Source organism: Lacerta agilis, chromosome 18, assembly GCF_009819535.1.
Source record: "Lacerta agilis isolate rLacAgi1 chromosome 18, rLacAgi1.pri, whole genome shotgun sequence".
NCBI classification, from domain to species: Eukaryota; Metazoa; Chordata; class Lepidosauria; order Squamata; family Lacertidae; genus Lacerta; species Lacerta agilis.
This window is the reverse complement of record NC_046329.1, coordinates 7,918,452-7,938,793: the sequence shown is the minus strand read 5'-3', so window position 1 is coordinate 7,938,793 and position 20,342 is coordinate 7,918,452. Positions and strand designations below refer to the sequence as shown.

Here is a 20,342-nt window from a genome sequence, read left to right as displayed (position 1 = left end):
AGTGGCCATTCAGTGTTATGAAGGAATTTGAGATTGTGTTTCAATACCATGGAGAGCTCCAAGTGGTCATTCAGCACAATGGAGAGTTTCATGTGGTCTTTCGATACCACGGAGAGCACAGTCATCATTCAGGACCACGGAGAGCTCCGCGATGGTCTTTCAGTGCTGTGGCTCCAGGGAGGCTCACTTGGCACCTTCATTAACATATCTTTAGGCTCCAGGCATAAATGTTTCTATATAACCAGGCCTTTGAAACATCCTATGGCCTTTGAAGCATGTTTGTGGTAGGGGGTTGTTGGTCTGATATTTGTTTTGTTTTGTTCTGGGAACCAAAATTTGGATTGAGCCCAGAACAAGGAAGTTCTTTTTCTCTTTCTCTTTCTGAAAATGTATTTATTTTCGGTTTTTCAAATTAAAATTTTACAACAACATATCAGCATACAATATAGAAACGAGATTCTACAGAATCTCCTGGACTTCCCTCCTCCCCTTTGTGGGTCCTTTCCTCCTGCATCTTTTGTAATGATCCAAATCTTTGGCATCTCCATTATGTCCAAAATTCACCATTCAAGTGCTATTCCAGTCCCACTAATGATTTTAACTGTTTACAATGGTTTTTAAGATAGATTATAAATCCCCCACCCCGTTCCTTATTAAATTTTTGGTCTTCCTGGTTTCTGATTCTTCCGGTCATCTTTGCCGTTTTGGCACAGTCCATCAACTTGATCTGCCTTTCTTCTCTGGTAGGGACTTATTTCTTCTTTCCATCTCTGGGCTAGTAGCAATCACACAGCCGTGTACATAAATAGACTTTTCTGCTCCCTTGGGAAGCCCTTTTCCACACAGCGCATAGCCGAACTACGGAACTCCCTGCTACAGGAGGCAGTGACGGCAACCAACCTGGATGGTTTTAAAAGAGTATCGGGCAGATTCATGGAGGAGGAGAGGGCTGTCAATGGCTATGGGATTATGGTGGCAGCGTCAGAGGCACTACCAGTTGCTGGGAACTGGGAAGAGTTGGTGCTGTGGTTGTGTCCTGTTTTCAGGCTTCCCCTCAGTGCATCTGACTGGCCACTGTGAGAACAGGATATTGGACTAGATGGAAACTTTTGGCTCCATCCATACCTGATAGGTAACATTAGTGCACACTTAATGGACCACAGAGGCTGAAGTCGTTCTATGGATGCTCCGAAAGGTCTACTCTTTTACTCTTAGTAGGTAAAGACATATGGTTGAATAAATGGAGACAGCCTGGCCTTCCCACTTTTCAGGAAAGTCCGTTCTTAAACCAAAGCGTTCTTAAAGAGCCAGTGTGGTGTAGTGGTGAAGAGTGGTGGACTCGTAATCTGGTGAACCGGGTTCGCTTCCCCGCTCCTCCACATGCAGCTGCTGGGTGACCTTGGGGTAGTCACACTTCTCTGAAGTCTCTCAGCCCCACTCACCTCGCAGAGTGTTTGTTGTGGGGGAGGAAGGGAAAAGGAGAATGTGAGCCGCTTTGAAACTCCTTCGGGTAGTGATAAAGCGGGATATCAAATCCAAACTCCTCCTCCTCCTCCTCCTCCTCCTCCTCCTCCTCCTCTTCTTCTTCTTCTTCTTCTTCCAAGACGTGCTTTCCCATAGCAGTGGGGGACTCAATTTACACTCAACAGGAAGCGAAACATGTTCTGCTTCCAAGGCAAAGTTCACAAACCAAAACACCTACTTCCGGGTTTGCAGCGTTCTTAATCCAAGTTGTTCATAAACTAAGCCAGGGGTCCCCAAACTAAGGCCCAGGGGCCGGATGCCGCCCAATCGCCTTCTAAATCCGGCCCACGGACAGTCCAGGAATCAGCATGTTTTTACATGAGTAGAATGTGTCCTTTTATTTAAAATGCATCTCTGGGTTATTTGTGGGGCATAGGAATTCGTTCATTTTTTTTCCTCTTCAAAATATAGTCCGGCCCCTCACAAGGTCTGAGGGACAGTGGACCGGCCCCCTGCTGAAAAAGTTTGCTGACCCCTGGTTCTTAAACCAAGGTGCCACTGTACGTTTAAGGAATAAAACCTTGTACACGGAAAAATATGGTGTGGGTGGGTGTATTCAGTTTTTACAAATATCTTTTGCATTCAAATATAATCATTTTTATACATATATATGATTCCCTGAATCCCTAAACTTCCCTCCACCTCCGTGGTTTCCATAGTACTTCATTTTACACTGCTACTTATAATGTTATCTGGATTATATTCAAATTTCCATTTATAACCATAGATGGGAGGGGAGGGGAGGAGGAAAACAAGGAAAACCGAGAGTGTTATTTCCCCTCTGAAGTTGACACGGATTTCATTTGATCTGCCTTTGAATGGTTTAAGTTGTTTAAGTTTTTTTTGCTGTAAATCCGCCTGACATTGTCTTCTGTGTACAGTGGATGTTGGGAGTATACTTGACATGCAAGGCTTTTGTAATTTGGGTGTGTGTGTGTGTGTGTGTGTGTGGAAGGAATGGAAGCCAATTTATCTCTGTCCTGGAGGCAAATCTAGTCCTCTGTCCGTGGTCCTGAAAGCCACGTGGTTTCTGCAAGTCTACGATTTCCCTCCTCCTCTGCATCCTTTCCCCCCCCCTCCCCGAAGATTTGACACTTCCTCGCTCATTAACAGGGAGAGATCTTCAGTTTTGCCACCTTAAACTACAACAAGTGACAAGCAGGAACAAGACATGGGCAGCTAAGATCCTAACGGTGCCCCCCGGGGAAATTGTGCAATAGGAAACCGGGACCGTTATAAAAAAAAAGGAGAGAAATGAAGGGCTTCAATTTGGCACACATAGTTACTTACTTGAGAGTAGAGTGTGATGCACTTGGAATCATATAAAAGTAAAGGGACCCCTGACGGTAGGTCCAGTCGCGGACGACTCTGAGGTTGCGGCGCTCATCTCGCATTACTGGCCGAGGGAGCTGGCATACAGCTTCCGGGTCACGTGGCCAGCATGACTAAGCCGCTTCTGGTGAACCAGAGCAGCGCACGGAAACGCCGTTTACCTTCCCGCCAGAGTGGTACCTATTTATCTACTTGCACTTTGTGCTTTCGAACTGCTAGGTTGGCAGGAGCAGGGACCGAGCAACGGGAGCTCACTATGGTCGCGGAGATTCGAACCGCCGACCTTCTGACCGGCAAGACCTAGGCTCTGTGGTTTAACCACAAGGATAGTATCTCCCCCCCCCATTTTCTTAAATCGGAGTCCCCCCAAATAGGGGGTGTCTTATACATTGTGGGGGGACGTCTTATAGACGGAAGATACGGTAGTTCACAAAGCGGAACGGTCACTTCTGGGTTTCGATCGTTCGGGAGCTGAGGGGTTTGAGATCCAAGGTACGACTGTAAATGCTTTTGGTAGGGTAGGGGGCACAGGGGATGAGTTTATGGAGCCAGGGAGGGTGTGTGTTTATGGAGCCACTGGCCTGGAGTGGGACAAGGCAGAACCCCAAAGGTGGACCCGGCCTCATGTCAACCCCTTTGCCCTGTCCTTCGGTGTCGCCCAGCCTCCTCTGAGTTCAAGAAGGATACTCACAAGCTGGAACGTGTCCAGAAGAGGGCAACCAAAATGGTCCAAGGCCTGGAAACGATGCCTTATGAGGAACGGCTTAGGGAGCTGGGCATGTTTAGCCTGGAGAAGAGAAGGTTAAGGGGGGATATGATAGCCATGTTCAAATATATAAAAGGATGTCCTATAGAGGAGGGAGAAAGGTTGTTTTCTGCCGCTCCAGAGAAGCAGACACGGGGCAATGGATTCAAACTACAAGAAAGAAGATTCCACCTAAACATTAGGAAGAACTTCCTGACAGTGAGAGCTGTTGGACAGTGGGATTTGCTGCCAAGGAGTGTGGTGGAGTCTCCTTCTTTGGAGTTCTTGAAGCGGAGGCTTGACAGCCATCTGTCAGGAATGCTTTGATGGTGTTTCCTGCTTGGCAGGGGGCTGGACTGGATGGCCCTTGGGGTCTCTTCCAACTCTAGGATTCTATGAGTCGCACCGGGGCGCTTGAAACTGCAGCTCTCTCTCTCTCTTTGTCCTCTGCATCCCCGCGTCGTAATTTGCGCCGGGAGGGGAGCATCTGTGCATCGGCTGCGAGCTGGCACATGCCGGCTCCCCCCTCGACGCAGGCCACGCGCAGCGGAGAGGCCCTTGTCTCTCCCCTGACCCCAGTTGTAATTACCCGCTAGATTGAATGTTGGAACAATTAATACGCCCTCGTCAAACGACGAGCCTTTTGTGATTGCGTTTCCTCCGCGCGCACACACACAGAGAGAGCAATTTCCATGCCGCCTGGAGCCTGCGATCCAAGCTGCAGCGTTGGTGGTCCGCAGGGCAGGTGAGAGAGAGTCCCCCCCCCTCTGCAAATGGTTGCGGTCGCCAGTTCGAATCCTGCCTTAACTCCTTCTGGGAAGCGGGGAGCTGTTTTATTTCTCTGTGGCATCTGCAAAGCCCTGGGTTCAAATTCCTGGCACCTCTACTTCCTAAGAATACCAGAGGCCCTCCTCTCTCACCCAACCTTCCTGCTCAGTCGGTTAGCGATATTTCGAACCCGCCTCTTCGCAGACTGGGGACTCAAGGCGTCTTCCACAAATGAAAGCGGCAAAATGAAACAACAGATAAAATACAGTGCGCGACCCACATGTGTTTTTAACCATTTCTGGGTGAAATTCTGCAAGATAAATGGTAACAAGGCAGAGAGCCTGAAAGCTCTTTTGGCACTGGTTTTTCCTGGTGCGGAAAGAGGTTTAAGCTCTTTGTCTTACTTGGGGGGCGGGAGAAGATCTGTGGGAAGCTGACTTCTTTTTACATATCATTTTTATTAGTTTTACATTAATGCTTTCCATTGCAATATCTCCCCTTATATTATACATTTTGGATTTTCAGGGCCCCGACTTCCTTCAAACCTTCCTTATGATTTTCTATCTTTCATTTCAAATTTCTTACTGTCAGAAAGTTCTCTCCAAATACCAAATTAATTAATTTAGGTGCCTCCCCCCCCCACGTGCTAGAGTTGATGGTTTGATGATTTTCCTTATATCTGCGTTCCAAAATCTTATTAATTCCAATTACTTCCCAGTCAAGATAATAATCCCATATACAACAACTTCTATCCGTGTTGACACATTCATGTCGATTTATAAAACTACAAGTGAGGCACTCAAACCTATATCCTTGTTCTTCCTGTGTGTGGCAATTATTCTGTCCATGACATTGCTTCCTGTCCTTGTAAAATGTTATGTCTTACCTTTTCCCGGTTGTTGCTGTTCTCCATCAAGCTTTGGGCAGAGATGACGTCCCATGCTTGTGTCAGAAATTCTCCATTGTTCCATCCTGTGCTTTCTTGTTCTGCAACTTTGACAATAGCAGCAAAAATCGCACTGTCCCAATGAATAATTGCCAGTATTCACCATTTGCAATCTCACAGCCATGGAGGAAGAGTGATCTTGTCAAACTGGAGATTAATAATAATAATAACAATAATAACAATAACAATAATTTGTTATTGATACCCCGCCCATCTGGCTGGGTTTCCCCAGCCACTCTGGGCAGGCACCCAACAGAATATTATAAACACAAGAAAACATCAAACATTAAAAACTTCCCTAAACAGGGCTGCCTTCAGATGCCTTCTAATAGTCATATTGTTATTTATCTCCTTGACATCTGGTGGGAGGGTGTTCCACAGGGTGGGAGCCACCACCGAGAAGGCCCTCTGCCTGGTTCTCTGTAACCTCGCTTCTCGCAGGGAGGGAACTGCCAGAAGGCCCACGGAGCTGGACCTCAGTGTCTGGGCAGAACGATGGGGGTGGAGATGCTCCTTCAGGTATACAGGGCCGTTTAGGGCTTTCAAGATCAGCACCAACACTTTGAATTGTGCTCGGAAACATCCTGGGAGCCAATGGAGGTCTTTCAGGACCGGCTATATGGTCCCGGCGGCCGCTCCCAGTCACCAGTCTAGCTGCCGCATTCTGGATTAGTTTTAGTTTCCGGGTCACCTTCAAAGGTAGCCCCACATAGAGCGCATTGCAGTAGTCCAAGCGGGAGATAACCAGAGCATGCACCACTCTGGTGAGACAGTCTGCGGGAAGGGAGGGTCTCATCCTGCGTACCAGATGGAGCTGGTAGACAGCCGCCCTGGACACAGAATTGACCTGCGCCTCCATGGACAGCTGTGAGTCCAAAATGAACCCCAGGCTGCGCACCTGGTCCTTCAGGGGCACAGTCACCCCATTCAGGACCAGGGGGTCCCCCACACCTGCCCACCCCGTCCATTTAAGACTTGAAAGGTCAGCACCAACACTTCGAATTGTGCTCGGAAACGCCCTGGGAGCCGATGTAGGTCTTTCAGGACCAGTGTTAATGTGGTCTTGGCGGCCGCTCCCAGTCCGCCAGGTGGAAAGAGGTAACGGAGTAATGAACCTTACCGGTTCGCCTGCACATTGAATGAATCTGTTATTACGATCACAGACCAGTTCCAGCCCACATACAATATCGAGGCAATCATAAAACACGATAGGGATGCATTTGAATTTGCAGCCTGAGCATTGTTTGTAAGAATTTATTGGCATTTTAACAAGCAAAAATACAAAAAAATACATACTACTACAAAATACAAGATACAAACAAACATAATAAACAACAACCTAACTAAAAAGACAAAGACAAAACCTCACAATCAAACATTCATTTAACTATTCTAATCTTATTTAAAATCTTACTTAGGGGACTTCCTCACGCCCTCTCTTCTGCGTTCATTTCAAATATATTGTGGTAACTTTCTAACCCCTTTACTTTTACAATTAATCTTAATCCTTATCTATCCTCTTATATCTATCACTTTATTCTTAATAAAGATACAAAAAATTATAATCACAATTCTATCTTCTTATATTCTATTTTAAACTAACATTTAAATGCTATCGCCTATAATATCCACTGATTTCAATTTCAAATATCTAACTTTTCACGTCGTTTCATATATTCTTTAAATTTCTTCCAGTCTCTTTGCACCTTCTCTTCCCTCTGGTCTCGGAGTTTCGCGGTCAGTTCTGCGAGTTCCATGTACTCAATTAATTTCTTCTGCCAATCTTCCACTGTTGGTAATTCTTCCGTTTTCCAGTTTTTAGCAATTAAAATACTAGCAGCTGTTGTGGCATACATAAAAAAATGTTCTATCTTTGTTGGGGATCTCATGATTGGTCATGCCCAGCAGAAAGGCCTCTGGTTTCTTAGTAAATGTGTTTTTCAACACTTTTTAAAGTTCATTATAAATTTTCTCCCTGCGCATTGTTTGAGGCGCATATTGCTCTGTCTCTCCTCCCCCCCCTCGATTCTGACGCCCCCTCTGCGCTTCCTTTGCAGATCTTCCACATGACCTACGACCTGGCAAGCGCCGTCATGAGGATAATCAACCTAATTGGGATGATGCTACTTCTGTGTCACTGGGATGGCTGCCTCCAGTTCTTGGTGCCCATGCTCCAGGATTTCCCCAGCGACTGCTGGGTCTCCATCAACGGGATGGTGGTGAGTCCGGCTGCCCCGATATCTCCCCCTTTCTTGGCTGGCCTCCATAAGGACTAGGAACACCCTCTTCCTCTAATTGCCTGCCCTCTCTCCTCATCACGGAAATGCAGACCTCGGGGAAACATAGGCCCTCTCTCTCCCCTTCCTTTATCCCTCTCTCTCTCTCTAGTACACAGTGCTTTTTTCCCTTAAAGAAAAATGTTTAGGGGTACTCATGAAAACCACCATTTTCTAGTTCAAATCGGGGGAAATGAATGCAGTAAATGGACCGGAGCTCAAAGATTCACAAAAGGTTTAGGGCAGGGGTAGGGATGCGGGTGGCGCTGCGGGTTAAACCACAGAGCCTAGGGCTTGCCGATCGGAAGGTCGGCGGTTCGAATCCCTGCGTGGGGGTGAGCTCCTGTTACTCGGTCCCTGCTCCTGCCAACCTAGCAGTTTGAAAGCATGTCAAAGTGCAAGTAGATAAATAGGTACCACTCCGGCGGGAAGGTAGATAGATAGATAGATGATAGATACTTTATTGTCATTGTACATAGTACAACAAAATTGAATGCCATCCCACATTTACAGACACCTATACGCATTTATGGGACGTGGGTGGTGCTGTGGTCTAAACCACAGAGCCTAGGGCTTGCCGATCGGAAGGTCGGCGGTTCGAATCCCCACGACCGTAGTGAGCTCCCATTGCTCGGTCCCTGCTCCTGCCAACCTAGCAGTTCAAAAGCACGTCAAAGTGCAAGTAGATAAATAGGTACCGCTCCGGCGGGAAGGTAAACGGCGTTTCCGTGTGCTGCTCTGGTTCACCAGAAGCGGCTTAGTCATGCTGGCCACATGACCCGGAAGCTGTACGCCGGCTCACTCGGCCAGTAAAGCGAGATGAGCGCCGCAACCCCAGAGTCGTCCGCAACTGGACCTAATGGCCAGGGGTCCCTTTACCTTTACCTTAGGCAACCTAAGGCCCGGGGGCCGGATCTGGCCCAATTGCCTTCTAAATTCGGCCCGCAGACGGTCCGGGAATCAACGTGTTTTTACATGAGTAGAATGTGTCCTTTTATTTCAAATGCACTTCTGGGTTATTTGTGGGGCCTGCCTGGTGTTTTTACACGAGTAGAATGTGTGCTTTTATTTCAAATGCATCTCTGGGTTATTTGTGGGGCAGAGGAATTCATTCATTCCCTCCCCCCCAAATATAGTCCAGCCCACCATATGGTCTGAGGGACGGTGGAAAAGTTGCTGACCCCTGGTTTAGGGGTATGCGTCTCTCCCCCCCCCCCCACTATGCATCTTCCCCCCCACCATGCAACCAGTCCATGCAGAATGTAGGCACCCTATATATAGAAAGCAGCAAACCAGTGATATTTTAGGGAGCAGGCTAGCAGGCGGGGCCCATGACTTACATCACAGGAGCCGACACAACACAAAATGCTGTATGTAGGTTTTATTTTATTTGTGTTTTTTAATCTTATATTGCAGAAATGTACACCCTTTTATTATTTTGGGGCCCCCAAGAGAGTGGGGCCCTAAGCTGTAGCTTGTTTATCTTATACGTCAGGCATGTCCAACAGGTAGATCGTGATCTACCGGTAGATCACTGGACGTCTGCGGTAGATCACTGGTAGATCATTGACTCCCCCCAAACAAACTGAACAACTGTGTTTCCCCTAAAAAAAAGTTGAATATTTTACCTCCCTGAAAAAACTCAACAATTTTGACCCAAACCCCCCAAAAATGGGCCTTGCTGCTTCCTTAAAGAAAAGCTCAACAACTTTGACCTGAACCCCCCCCCCCAAAAGGGGGTAGATCACTGCCAGTTTTTAACTCTGTGAGTAGATCGCAGTCTCTTAGGAGTTGGCCGCCCCTGTTATACGTAAATCCGGCGCTGGTTGAGTTAGTAATAGCGAAAACACGGACCTGTCGGGCAGGAGGAATGGCTTGTGTCGTGTCCAGGCTGCCACACTTCCTCCTCCTGTGACCTGACTCTCTCTCTCTGTTCCAGAACGACTCCTGGAGCGAGCTGTACTCTTTCGCCCTCTTCAAGTCCATGAGCCACATGCTGTGCATCGGTTACGGCCGCCAAGCACCGGAGAGCATGACCGACATTTGGCTGACCATGCTGAGCATGATTGTGGGCGCCACGTGCTACGCCATGTTCATCGGCCACGCCACCGCCCTCATCCAGTCCCTCGACTCCTCCCGGCGCCAATACCAAGAGAAGGTATTTGTGGGCAGGGAAGGTGTAAGGACGCTTAGTGGTTGCTCATGAGTAACAGTCCAAGGCAAAGAACTTCTAAAAACTAAGTTCTTTATTGTACAAGCTATGTACAGCAAAGCAAAGTCTCAAACGTCCTTTCCCTTACTCATCAGTGTCCAGGAATGAACTCTTTCGGTTTCCCTTCCAACAGAGCAGCTTGGGAAACCTGAAGCCCCTCCTTCTCCCCCTCTTTGACCCACCACGTAGCGTGAGAACCTGACCTCTATCTTTGTTTTCCCTGTGCTGTTTCGGCTCTCCGACTCTTTCTAAGCCTTTACGTTGCCTTTCTGTCTCCCCCTCTCCTTCCCCGCCTGAGGAATGTGTGGTATGCGAGCTTCCACTGGAGGAGGAGGAGGAGGAGGAGTAGCTCGTAAACAGCGGACGTGGGTCTCTGTACTCTAAAAACTCCTGCGATCCCGGCCGCAGTGGGAGGGAGGGGGCTTTCCTGACAGAAGGCGAGGTTACGCAAAGACGCGTGGTCCGTCGGGTTGCGTTTCCCTGTGCCAGGGAGCTCGCCAGGAGAGCACGAGGGTGGCAGACCTCATACGTTCCTGCTCCTCGGCATTTATTCCCACGGTGGTAGACTGCTCCTGAATGTGGAAGCTCCATCTAGCTGGGGGAAAATAGGAAAACAGAAACAGAGCCCTGCTGCTGTTCCGCATAGCTGTCATTTCCATTACAACCCCTCCTTTCGGGTTCTCCAAGGGCCCCGAGACACAGTAGATATTATTTAATCTATAGGTATGTATTTCAGTATATAGGGAGCAATAAGGTCTCCTATTTATTTTTTCCTTTAGAACCAAGAGTCTTTTAAGAATCATGAGGATCTCAATCTTCTTCTTTTCTTTTGATCAGTTTTTGTTGTCGTTGTTGAGATTTCCCCATAAAACAGTAAAATTGCAGCTAAGGCCTGCCCGAGGTGGGGGGGGGGGCGGGAAGAAGGAAAGGAAGGAACAATAAAAATAAAGGCAAGAAAGAGAGAGACCTAGAAAAATAAATGCAGCAATAAATGGGGGGAAATTTCCACCTGGTGTTTACATGAAAGAAGAAAACAGGATTAAAGTACAGGTGAAACTCGAAAAATTAGAATATCGTGGAAAAGTCCATTTATGTAAGCAATTGTTTTCATTAGCTACTGGAGTTTAATATATGAGATAGACTCATGACATGCAAAGCGAGATATGTCAAGCCTTTGCTTGTTATAATTGTGATGATTATGGCACACAGCTGATGAGAACCCCAAAGTTGAGATTGTCAATTTGGGGTTCTCATCAGCTGTACGCCATAATCACCACAATTATAACAAATAAAGGCTTGACACATATCTCGCTTTGCATGTCATGAGTCTATCTCATATATCAGTTTCACCTTTTAAGTTGAATTACTGAAAGAAACGAACCTTTCCACGATATTCTGATTTTCCGAGTTTCACCTGTATTTGAAACATGCGAATTTCCCTCTTCTCTGCTTTCCGTTAAACAGTATTTATTTTAAATTGAGGAATCCTTCCTTTCCCTTTCCCCGTGAAAATCTCTAAGGGAAAGATGACAGCTCCTTTTTAGAGCCGAAGGCTGGAGGCTGTTTTGACCAGTCCTCTTCCCGTTCCTGAAGCAAAAGGCTCTCTCTTTTTTTGACAACATCGTTGGGTCCACAGAGGCACCCCCCTGCTAAAAAAAACAAAAACCCCCGCTTCGACTGAGCGATCTCCGGATGCGATTGCCACCCGACTTCTGACAGCAGCGGTCTTGTGGGGTTGGCGATTGGCACAAGGTGCAGAAAGCAAAATAGAGCTCTCTCTCTCTCTCTCGCCAACGCCTTGGCATCCCTGCCATGCAAATCTGTAGCTGAAAAATTAAACCTATGCTGCCAATACTCGTGGTAAATCAGTATACAACAAAGCAGCACAAAAGCGGCGCACACAAATCTACCAAATCGCTCCACGTATTGAATTCTATATTGGTTGTTGTTCAGTCGTTCAGTCGTGTCCGACTCTTCGTGACCCCATGGACCAGAGCACGCCAGGCCCTCCTGTCTTCCGCTGCCTCCCGCAGTTTGGTCAGACTCATGTTGGTAGCTTCGAAAACAGTGTCCCACCATCTCGGCCTCTGTCGTCCCCTTCTCCTTGTGCCCTCCATCTTTCCCAACATCAGGGTCTTTTCTAGGGAGTCTTCTCTTCTCAAGAGGTGGCCAAAGTACTGGAGCCTCAACTTCAGGATCTGTCCTTCTAGTGAGCACTCAGGGCTGATTTCTTTGAGAATGGATAGGTTTGATCTTCTTGCAGTCCATGGGACTCTCAAGAGTCTCCTCCAGCACCATAATTCAAAAGCATCAATTCTTTGGCTATCAGCCTTCTTGATGGTCCAGCTCTCACTTCCATACATTACTACTGGGAAAACCATAGCTTTAACTAGACGGACCTTTGTCGGCAAGGTGATGTCTTTGCTTTTTAAGATGCTGTCTAGGTTTGTCACTGCTTTTCTCCCAAGAAGCAGGAGTCTTCTAATTTCGTGACTGCTGTCACCATCTGCAGTGATCATGGAACCCAAGAAAGTGAAATCTCTCACTGCCTCCATTTCTTCCCCTTCTATTTGCCAGGAGGTGATGGGACCAGTGGCCATGATCTTAGTTTTTTTGATGTTGAGCTTCAGACCATATTTTGCGCTCTCCTCTTTCACCCTCATTAAAAGGTTCTTTAATGAGCACAACAGGACAATTTCAGTCTATAAATGTCTTTAGCCAGGCTCCTGTAGATATTGATGAAAATAGGTCCAGTCAGATGATACGCACAGATGTTAATAGATGAAAGCAAGTCCAATCAGATGGAATATTGAAGATGTGACGCACAAAAATTAGACAGGGTGCCGGCGTTTGTCCCCTGTTTCGCCCATGGACAATTTTGGGCTTCTTCAGTAAATTACTTTCCCAGGATTTACTGTATATTCATACATACACTGGTGGGATACGTCAAACGTTATTAGTATTAAAACATACACTGCAAAGGGTATCAAAGTTTGTAAATAGTGTCTGAACAGACAAATACAAAAATCCATACTTACAATTTACATGTTACATCTCATCTAAACTAGAACATCTAGTCTTCTTCTTCAATAAATTCTTTCTCAAATGTACCAAATCTGGTCCTGTTGTACTAACTTGAATGAGTTTTCTGTTTGTGGCTTCTTTGTTTGACTTCTTGTATTGCTCACTTTTTGATTGGACTACCAATATAGAATTCAATACGTGGAGTGATTTGGTAGATTTGTGTGCGCCGTTTTTGTGCTGCTTTGTTGTACACAAATCTGTAGGGCAAACCTGACCCCAGATGGGAAACGGCCAGATTCAGCTACCAGGAGATTCTGGACTTTTTTGTTCCTAGGATTTTTAGGTCAACGGGTTTTTCAGGCCGTGGTGGAGAGCTCTGGCTTTCTATCTTTCACAAGAGGAGGTTGCCGTCTCAAAGAAAGGACCGTTTTGCCTGTTTTCTTTCTGTCTATATGGGTTTTTCTGGCATCCAACGATGCTGCGCAGCCGACTGAAGGTTCTGCTCCTATGTCGTTTGATTTAGCTTTCTCTTCCGTACTTCCCAATGCAATTAAGGGTTCGAAACGCCTCCGTGCTCACTGCATTTCTCTCTCTCCTCCTGCATTTCTCTCTCTCTCCTCCCCGCAGTACAAACAAGTGGAGCAATATATGTCATTCCACAAGCTTCCCGCCGACTTCCGACAGAAAATCCACGATTACTATGAGCACCGCTACCAAGGCAAGATGTTCGATGAGGACAGCATCCTTGAGGAACTCAACGAGCCTCTGAGAGAGGTAAGGATTGTCCCCGGACCCAGTGGAAAAAGAGGGCAGAGACTAGTCCTTTGCGCACGGCCAGCTTTAGGTTTGATGAGGCCCTCAGCTCCTGAAGGTAATGGGGCCCTTTATATATGTGCAGCTGTCCTTTGTCAACCACAAATTGTCGCTGTTTTTTTAATGTTGAATATATGCTATATGGCAATTTATGGACCTCATAACTATCTCAAGCTATTATTTGCACATCACAAAACATGTATTTTATCAAAGTAATTGTTGAACTGAAATACAATTAAGAAGAAGTATATTAACCGTGAAATAATTATTAAGCTCCAACTTAAAATGTTTTTTTTTTATTCATAGCAAACTTAATAATGCAAACACATTGTCATTTGGCCATAACAAGAGTTCCTTTAGAAACACAATTGACAAAGAGTCATAATCTAGTCTCTAGAAACTTGCTATAACATGAAATAATAAGATGGTGTAAATATATGATGCAAGCTACTAATAATTATAAATGGCAGAATGTAGGCACCCTATAGGGACGCGGGTGGCGCTGTGGGTTAAACTTGAGCTTGCCGATCGATAGGTCGGTGGTTCGAATCCCCGCGACAGGGTGAGCTCCTGTTGCTCGGTCCCAGCTCCTGCCCACCTAGCAGTTTGAAAGCACACCAGCGCAAGTAGATAAATAGGTATAACTCCGGCGGGAAGGTAAATGCCGTTTCCATGCGCTGCTCTGGTTTTGACAGAAGCGGCTTAGTAATGCTGGCCACATGACTTGGAAAAACTGTCTGCGGAAGCGGACAAACGGCGGCTCCCTCGGCCTGTAAAGCGAGATGAGCGCCGCAACCCCAGAGTTGTTTGCGACTGGACTTAATTGTCAGGGGTCCCTTTACCATTTTAGGCACCCTATATATTTGTTGTTGTTCAGTCGTTCAGTCATGTCCGACTCTTCTTGACCCCATGGACCAGAGCACGCCAGGCCCTCCTATCTTCCACTGCCTCCCGCAGTTCGGTCAGACTCATGTTGGCAGCTTCGAGAGCACTGTCCCACCATCTCGTCCTCTGTCGTCCCCTTCTCCTTGTGCCCTCCATCTTTCCCAACACCAGGATCTTTTCCAGGGAGTCTTCTCTTCTCATGAAGTGGCCAAAGTATTAGAGCCTCAGCTTCAGGATCTGTCCTTCCAGTGAACACTCAGGCCTGATTTCCTTCAGAATGGAGAGGTTCGATCTTCTTGCAGTCCATGGGACTCTCAAGAGTCTCCTCCAGCACCCTATATATTGTTGTTCAGTCGTTCAGTCGTGTCCGACTCTTCATGACCCCATAGACCAGAGCACACCAGGCACGCCTATCCTTCACTGCCTCTCGCAGTTTGGCCAAACTCATGTTGCTAGCTTCGAGAACACTGTCCAACCATCTCATCCTCTCTCGTCCCCTTCTCCTTGTGCCCTCCATCTTTCCCAACATCCACCTGGAGTAGGAACTGGCAAGCCACTCCAGTATCCCTGCCAAGAAAACTCCATGGACCCTATATATAGAAAGGAGCAAACCAGTGATATTTTAGGGAGCAGGCTAGCAGACGGGACCCATGACTTCCATCACAGGAACCTACACAACACAAAACACTGTCGCTGGATGTAGGTTTGATTCGATTTGCCTTTTACCTTATATTTTGGAAATGTACATCCAGGATTTTTTCCCCCTTTAATTTTTTTGGGAGGCCTCCAAGAGAGTGGGGCCCTAAGCTGTAGCTTGTTTAGCTTATATGTAAACCTGCCTCCTTCTCCTGCCCTCCTCTCCAGGAGATTGTCAACTTCAACTGCCGCAAGCTGGTGGCCTCCATGCCGCTGTTTGCCAACGCCGACCCCAACTTCGTCACCGCCATGCTGACGAAGCTGAAGTTCGAGGTCTTCCAGCCGGGCGACTACATCATCCGCGAGGGCACCATTGGCAAGAAGATGTATTTCATTCAGCATGGCGTGGTCAGTGTCCTCACCAAGGGGAACAAAGAGATGAAACTCTCGGATGGCTCTTACTTCGGAGGTGAGGCTGTGTCCCCACAAAAAACCATGTCCGATGAAGGAGAGCCCACTACCTTCCAGGCAGAGTGGATAAAAATCAATGGTTTTTTTTTTTAAGAAAATAAAAAAATTGGATCAATTTTTTTTAACACTTTCCTGCTGCATCTTTTATGATCATCCAAATCCATTGTATCCAAAATTCACCATTGCACTACAAGCGTCGTTCCAACCCTACTAACGATCCTAACTGCTTATGGTGGTTTTTAAGATGAATTGTAATTTTCCCACATCTTATCTTATAAGCCTCTTCGTTTCGGCTGTTGGCTGACTCTCGATTTGGCTCATCTGTTTGTTGGTAACGAGAGAGAGAGAAAAAAAAATAGAAAAAAAAACTCCTTCCAGTAGCACCTTAGAGACCAACTAAGTTTGTTCTCGGTATGAGCTTCAGTGTGTATCTGAAGAAGTGTGCATGCACACGAAAGCTCATACCAAGAACAAACTTAGTTGGTCTCGTAAGGTGCTACTGGAAGGAATTTTTTATTTTATTTTGTTTTGACTAGGGCAGACCAACACGGCTACCTACCTGATTATAGAATGTGGGAAATTTAGAATTCATCTTAAAATTATTATTGTTGTTGTTGTTGTTGTTGTTGTTATTATTATTATTATTATTATTATTATTATTATTATTATTATTATTTTATTACTTATACCCCACCCATAATGGCTGGCCTCCCCAGCCGCTCTGGGTGGCTCCCAACAGAATATCCAAAACACGAAAGTTTGCATGTACATGAAAGCTCATACCAAGAACAAACTTAGTTGGTCTCTAAGGTGCTACTGGAAGGAATTTTTTATTTTTTTAATTTTGTCAAAACACGATAAAACATCAAACATCACAAACTTCCCTAAACAGGGCTGCCTTCAGACGCTTTCTAAAACTCAGATCATTTTGGTTTCCCCGATTTCTGATTCCTCCGGTCACATTTGCCATTTCGGCCTAAATCCATCGACTTGATCTGCCTATTCTGCGATTCCTGCACCTTTCCCAATTTTACAGTAAGCTTTTTTTCTATTTGGTGAGGTGAGGCGATTCGGTGCGGTGGGGTTTCTGTTCACTTGGCGGGGGTTGTGACTGAAATCCGTGTTGGGTATGTTTGTGTGTTTGTGTGCCGTGGGAAAATTAAGCTTCTTCCCTATCTTGCCTTGCAGAAATCTGCTTGCTGACCAGAGGCCGCCGTACCGCCAGCGTCCGCGCAGACACTTACTGCCGCCTGTACTCCCTCTCGGTGGACAACTTCAACGAAGTCTTGGAAGAATATCCTATGATGAGGAGAGCTTTTGAGACAGTCGCCATCGACCGCCTAGACCGCATAGGTATTTTGCGGGGTCCCTCACCCCATGGGCGCTCTGAGCATAGCTGTCAACTTTTCCCTTTTCTCACGAGGAATCCTATTCGGAATAAGGGAATTTCCCTTTAAGAAAGGGGGAAAGTTGACAGCTACGGAGCGGTACCTATTTCTCCACTTGCACTTTGACGTGCTTTCAAACTGCTAGGTGGGCAGGAGCAGGGACCGAGCAACGGGAGCTCACCCCGTCGCTGCGGGGATTCGAACCGCCGACCTTCTGTGGTTTAAACCAAAGGCGCTGGCTGCGACGAACCTCCACTTCAGACTCTCCCCTCGTTACTAAGTGAATTTTTAATCAGGGTCAAATTACAATGCACCCCACCTGTCCCTCTGAGGTCCGTCTGTTATTGCCCTTCCCTTTGATTAATAATCTGGGAATTTCTTAGTAACGGGAGTTTTCCTGTCCAGTGGCCGTGGCCGGTTATATATCCTCTGCTCTGGGCTTCAGGGGTTAACCTCTCCTTTGCCTACAGTTCGGGGTCTCTCCTTATTAGATCCCCTCACTATATCAGTTGGCTAAGCCCTCTTAGCAGCAATACCAGGGTTTCCGCCCGCTAGCCCCTCCTGAAGGAACTCCAAGACACAAATTATCGCCTTTCAGGTTAGTTTTGTCCTTTCCCTGAGTTCCCCTCCTCAAGAGCCTAGATAACTCGCTGGACCAAATGAACGGCGATATTTTCTTAGCTCAACAACAAGAGATCTTTATTTCTTTTTTCTTTTTTTATAAAGATTTTATTAATTTTCCACATTAAACAACAAAAACACAGAAACAAATCACAAAAATACAATTAAAACACTGCAAATACAATATCAAACTAAAAATAAAAAAGAAAGAAAACTTATACATACCTAACACACGAACACAGGAACAATCTATCCTTATTGTTTAACTCTTAATTTCAAATCTTATGTGGGGACTTCCCCCGTTCCCTCAACTGCGTTCAATACTAATTTACTTTAGTAACTTTGTAACTATTTTCCCATCATTCATCATTATTCTTAATCCAAATCCATTAATATCAAACTTATCACTTAATACTTATTACTACACTTAATATCACAAACATTCCATAAACATTACTTCTAATATACTATTTTAACCTAACATCATATAGCTAAAAGCACTTATATTCATTGATTCTGCTTCAGATATCTAATTTTTCACGATTTTTTTAATAGCCTTTAAATTTCTAAGAGATCTTTATTTCTTACAGAACATAACGGTTTCAGTGATGGTTCTTAAGCTTAGTTTCATAACAGTGTAAACTCTTCCTTTCAGCAACATATACACATCTTCAACGATCCTAACCTATCCTAACCTACCCACCACTATCCTGGCCCCACGCCCTCCTTCTTCCAGTCACCACTCTCCAAACTCACACTAATGGCTCCTCCCTCCTTTTTAAAGAGCGGATTGTCCCGCCTCCCAAGGGTTATCTGCCACTCAAATTGGGGTGCCCATTAACTCCTAAAACACCGAGGGTCTCTGAACAGCCCCTAACTTAGATCTGATTCATCACACTGGCCTGTTAGCGCTTCAACATCATAGAATCATAGAATCCTAGAGTTGGAAGAGACCCCAAGGGCCATCCAGTCCAACCCCCTGCCAAGCAGGAAACTACCATCAAAGCATTCCTGACAGATGGCTGTCAAGCCTCCGCTTGAAGACCTCCAAAGAAGGAGACTCCACCACACTCCTTGGCAGCAAATCCCACTGCGGAACAGCTCTTACTGTCAGGAAGTTCTTCCTAATGTTTAGGTGGAATCTTCTTTCTTGTAGTTTGAATCCATTGCCCCGTGTCCGCTTCTCTGGAGCAGCAGAAAACAACCTTTCACCCTCCTCTATATGACATCCTTTGATATATTTGAACATGGCTATCATATCCCCCCTTAACCTTCTCTTCTCCAGGCTAAACATACCCAGCTCCCTGGGTCGGGGATGATTATCGATGATGATAATAATGCTACAATGTCAACCCAATCTCTGTTTTCCCCTCTCCCTGCCAGGCAAGAAGAACTCCATCCTGCTGCACAAAGTCCAGCACGACCTCAACTCGGGCGTCTTCAACAACCAGGAGAACGAGATCATACAGGAGATCGTCCGCTACGACCGCGAGATGGTGCAACAGGCAGAGCTGCACCAGCACGCGGCCATGTTTGCCCCGCCGCCCCAGCCGCAGGTGACGTCGGCCATCGCCACGCTGCAGCAGGCCGTGGCCATGAGCTTCTGCCCGCAGATGGCCAGCCCGTTGGTGGGGCCCCTGGGGCTGGGCTCCCCGCGCATGGTGCGCCGGCTGCAGTACCAAGGAGCCGTCCCGGGGCCCTTTGCCATCTCGCCGGCGCTGCTGCAACAACACCAGCAGCTCAACCTGCAACAGCAGCAGCAGCAGCAACAACAACAACAACAACAACATGGCGCCCCACCGCAGCCACTGCCACAGCGCCCCCCGCCGCAGCAGCCTCCCGCCCCCTTCTCTGCAGTGGCGCCCAGACCGCCCGTCCAAAGCCCCCTGGCCAGCCGGACGTTCCCCTACGGCGGCGCCAAGGGCCAGTCGGGCTCCCAGCTCTCGCTGACTCAACAGAAGGCTCCCGGCTCGCCGCAGAGGCTGGCGGCGCACAAAAGCACGCAGGCGCTCCCCACCAGCAGCCTGAGCCAGGAGACGCGCCCGCTCTCGGCCTCGCAGCCCTCGCTGCCGCACGGCGTCTCTCAGACCATGGGCCAAAGCCCGCCGCCCTCCGCCCGCGAGTCCTCCTCCTCCATCGCGGCTGGGCAGGGGCCGTCCCCGGCCTCCTCTTCCCCCTCGCCTGCCCCCTCCGCCCAGAGCCCTGGAGGTGCCCCGCAGGCGGCGCCCCGGGGGGCTGCGCCTCCGCCCCGAGGGGGCCTGACACACCCGGCCCCCACGGGCTCCCCTACGCCTCCGCCGCCACCGCCGGACTCGGCCGGCGCCCGCAAGGACTCTGCCGTTAGCACGCCCGACACGGACCCAGCAAAATCAAGGCTTCCTTCCAACTTGTGACCTTTGATCCGATCGGCCGGCAGCACCATCGCGGCTCCTTTTCTCTCTTGCGGACCATTCCTTTTGCTGCACAAAAACTGGCGGCGGCGGAGGGGGGAAAGGGGGGGCAGGCTAGATCTTTGGGGGGCAGGGTGTCGTCCCCCGTCGCTGCGCCCGTGCCCACCGGGGAGCGCGAAGCCTGCTTCCAGGGAAAGTGGGGCAGGAACCCCCGATGGCTGCTGCGTACAGAAGCTGGGGGAAGTTTGCTTAGAGGGGGAGCCCTGTTCCTCTCACTGGAAAAGGGGGTGTTTGCGTTTGAGTGTGTGTTG

At 47.6% G+C, this 20,342-nt stretch overlaps 1 protein-coding gene across 1 annotated transcript in view; it reads left to right on the top strand.

The window, feature by feature from the left end:
• HCN2 (hyperpolarization activated cyclic nucleotide gated potassium and sodium channel 2) overlaps window positions 1–20,034 on the top strand; it is a 46,241-nt gene extending 26,207 nt beyond the window's left edge. The window contains exons 3-8 of the mRNA XM_033136903.1: window positions 7,373–7,534; window positions 9,531–9,749; window positions 13,455–13,601; window positions 15,390–15,630; window positions 16,821–16,985; window positions 19,025–20,034. Of these exons, the coding sequence (XP_032992794.1) occupies window positions 7,373–7,534; window positions 9,531–9,749; window positions 13,455–13,601; window positions 15,390–15,630; window positions 16,821–16,985; window positions 19,025–20,034 (1,944 nt within the window). The remainder of the gene's footprint in view (window positions 1–7,372; window positions 7,535–9,530; window positions 9,750–13,454; window positions 13,602–15,389; window positions 15,631–16,820; window positions 16,986–19,024) is intronic.
• Window positions 20,035–20,342: the final 308 nt, after the last annotated feature.